Source organism: Setaria italica, chromosome IV (assembly GCF_000263155.2).
Source record: "Setaria italica strain Yugu1 chromosome IV, Setaria_italica_v2.0, whole genome shotgun sequence".
In the NCBI taxonomy this organism is placed as follows: Eukaryota; Viridiplantae; Streptophyta; class Magnoliopsida; order Poales; family Poaceae; genus Setaria; species Setaria italica.
In genome coordinates, this window is record NC_028453.1 from 28,215,505 (window position 1) to 28,218,738 (window position 3,234).

Consider the following 3,234-nt stretch of genomic DNA (forward strand, 5'->3'; position numbering starts at 1 on the left):
CAACCAATCACTTTCAGTAGAGAGCAACGTGTGGATTTGTTTGAAGTTTACTGACTCAGATAAACACCACCGTGTGGACCATAGAGCCATCAAATAAAGATTCACTGAAGGAATTGCACAATATATATATTTGATGGTAAACAGAAAAAGGAAAAGTCGACAGTGAGAAAGGGTTCGAAAGCTGAAAATGGCACATAACTTCTAATTCACATAAGATCAATTTAGAGATGCTAGTGCCATCAGTCATCACATCTCCTTTTTGCTCAAATCCTTTTTTCCACTAGTCGATTTATTATTCAGTAAACAGAAATAAAGCTAACGCAAATTGCATGAAACGGGCACTAGGTCCTATTGATCCACAAAATTTCATAGTGTTGCCTCACAAACAATTTTCCTATGCTTGATATGATATCTGTGCTTGTAGTCCATAGTCAATTATCCAAGAAATTGACACAGCGAATCTTTTGTGAGGAGCTCATCAATCATCATGCAGTAAACTAAGAAGATGCTTCTGTTTGTATAAAGAACAGGTGTGCTAAACAATAGATTATCTTTTCCAAAAGCAACTCACAAAGATTGAGAAGTGTATACACCCTAGATGAGTAGGTACATACCTAGAATTTAGCTACCTAACAACAACAGTGCCATGATACACCCTTGACACACCAATAAGGCATTAACACTGTCAATCAAAACTCCTAAAACTTACTATCAAACTGTTGAAATAAACTGAAGATACATGAGCCACGCCCTGATGATGGAGTCCACCGATCATCCAGAGTTAGAAGCGATGGGCTCGCCACCGTCCTCCGGCAGCCCGTCCACGAGGCCGCGCAGGCCGGGCTTGAGCTCATTGTAGCAGAACTGCCTGTACTCGGCGGTGTCGCCGGCCTTCTTGCACACCTTGACCATGACGAGCTCCGGCGTGAGCTCGAAGATCTTGGCGGAGACGAGCAGCGCGCCCCTGCTCCCGTTCCCCCCGATGCTCACCTGGTACTCCTTGGTGCGCGCCGTGAAGCTGACGTGCCCGGCGATCTCCTCCAGCTTGGAGATGATCTTGGACACGGGCGCCGCGGACACGAACCGCATTTGCTCGCCGGGCTCCTCGAAAAGCCCCGTCAGGTTGAGGCTCGGCGAGGACGCGATAATGTCGAACGCGTTCAGGCTCTTCAGCCGGCGTATGCGCGGGGGTTCAGCGGCGCTGCCCGTATTCTCGAGCGTCGTCAGGGACGGCGCCGACACCGAGGTGTGCATGCCGCTACTGTAGCTACGGTGCTGCGCGCGCACCACCGGCGAGGACGGATCCTCTGACGACGCGAGCGACACGGTCGAATCATCGTCGGAGTCGGAGTCGCGCTCCTCCGGCTCGCTGAGGCTTCGTGGTACCTCCTTGAATCCCTTCTTAAACCAGACGTTCTCCTTGATTTGCGCCATGGCGATTCGGCGCGCCGGGTCGGGGCACAGGAGGCGGCGGACGAGGCGGGCAAGGCCGGTGCTGAACCATGGCGGACAGTGGTAGTCGGCGCGGCGAATCATGTGGTAGAGGCTGGTGTCTCTCTGGTTGAAGGGATACCGGCCGGCGGCGAGCGCGAAGAGGACGACGCCGCAGGCCCAGACGTCAGCCTTGGCGCCGTCGTAGCCGCAGCGGAGGAACACCTCGGGCGCGATGAACATGGGCGTCCCGCAAACAGTGTGGAGCAGTGCCTCCCGCCGCTCGTCCTCGGCGAGCGCCGAGAGCCCGAAGTCGGCGACCTTGATGTTGCCGGCGCCGTCGACGAGGATATTCTCCGGCTTGATGTCGCGATGGAACACCCCGAGGGAGTGGCAGTAGTCGAGCGCGGAAACGAGCTGCTGGAACACGCGCCGCGCAGGGGCCTCGCCGACGCCACGGCCGGCGCGGTGGGCGAGGTAGACGTCGAGGGAGCCGCCGCCGACGAACTCCATGACGACGAAGATGCTCCGCTTGGTGGCCATGACCTCCTGGATGCGGACGATGTTGGGGTGACGCACGCGACGCATGATGTCGATCTCGCGCATGACCTGCCGCTGCACGGCGCCGGACTTGGCGAGGTGATCCTTGTCCATGATCTTGATGGCCGCCTCCTCCCCGGTCTCCATGTTCCGAGCGCGGTACACCTTGGCGAAGCTGCCCTTGCCGAGCAGCTTGCCCAGCTCGTAGCGTCCCATGAGCAGGGTTGGGATCCTCCCCATACCGCCGTCTCCCTGGCCGCCGGCGGCGGCGGGGAGGGCTGCGTGGATCAGGACGATTCCTTCGGTCACGGGCAGGCTAAGATGGCATCGGGGAAAGGAAAGGCGTTTAATAGGTGGACGAGAGGAGGCGGCGTGTCTAGGGCGAACGGGACTCTGGAATCTGGATCGATCGGTGGCGTACGCCGTCGCGGCGGGTCAGGTCAGGTGCGCCCCCCGCGTAGAGTTCGCCCTTTCCACGGCCCACACCCCTGGCTAGTGGCTACAGCTCCCCGCATCGCGCGCGTCCTGCAGCCAGCTGACAGCCCCCCTTTCCATCTACAATCCGTGGCCCAATCAATCGTTAATCAAACACAAACTGGTAAACGGGAAGGCCATCGTATATACGGATATACCCCGATGCCTAAACTAATCCGACTAGCCTGGCGATGGTAGGTACCCACCAATGCTTTTATGCCTAAACACAATTAGGTTTGCTTCTGATGCTATTTTGATCAGTTTTTTTGTTTTTTTTTTGCGCCATGGACCTTCCTTGTCGCCGCTGTTGATTGCAGCATGATTCCTGTTGATCCAGGGGGCAGATGGAACTCGAGCTACCAAAACGCACACAAGGTGTTCGACCATATGGTTCAGTAGGTGAATTACGAAAATTTTCTCTTATTTTACATTAATAGGTACCTGATGCCTGATTGTGTTTTTTTCCCTAATTAGCTTATCCTCTGATGCTATTTGATCAAGTTTTTAGTGACACGATTGAAGCATTAAGGGTTTCCTATGAGATGAACCCATTTGTGTAGCTTTTGCAACTACAAGCATGGGCTATGCAATAAGCTATGCACCTGGTACCTTATATGAATATATATGATTCATATTTTGCTATTTCATTACATTTTTTGTTGACAGATATTATGATTTTTGATTACTGAATTGCATTTCGTATGCATTTCTGGCGGCATCTTCCAATGTTCATGTACCTGTTGAAATTTTTTTTTTCTTATCCAATTTCTATTCCCCATGCAGCCAAGA

At 53.3% G+C, this 3,234-nt stretch overlaps 1 protein-coding gene across 1 annotated transcript; it reads right to left on the reverse strand.

Annotated features, from left to right (window-relative positions):
• Positions 1-493: 493 nt before the first annotated feature.
• LOC101779470 (CBL-interacting protein kinase 25) lies at positions 494-2,400 on the reverse strand. Its single transcript, XM_004965502.3, has one exon. It carries the CDS (start codon positions 2,209-2,211, stop codon positions 772-774), a length of 1,440 nt encoding a protein of 479 aa, XP_004965559.1. The 5' UTR covers positions 2,212-2,400; the 3' UTR covers positions 494-771.
• Between the last annotated feature and the right edge of the window lie 834 nt (positions 2,401-3,234).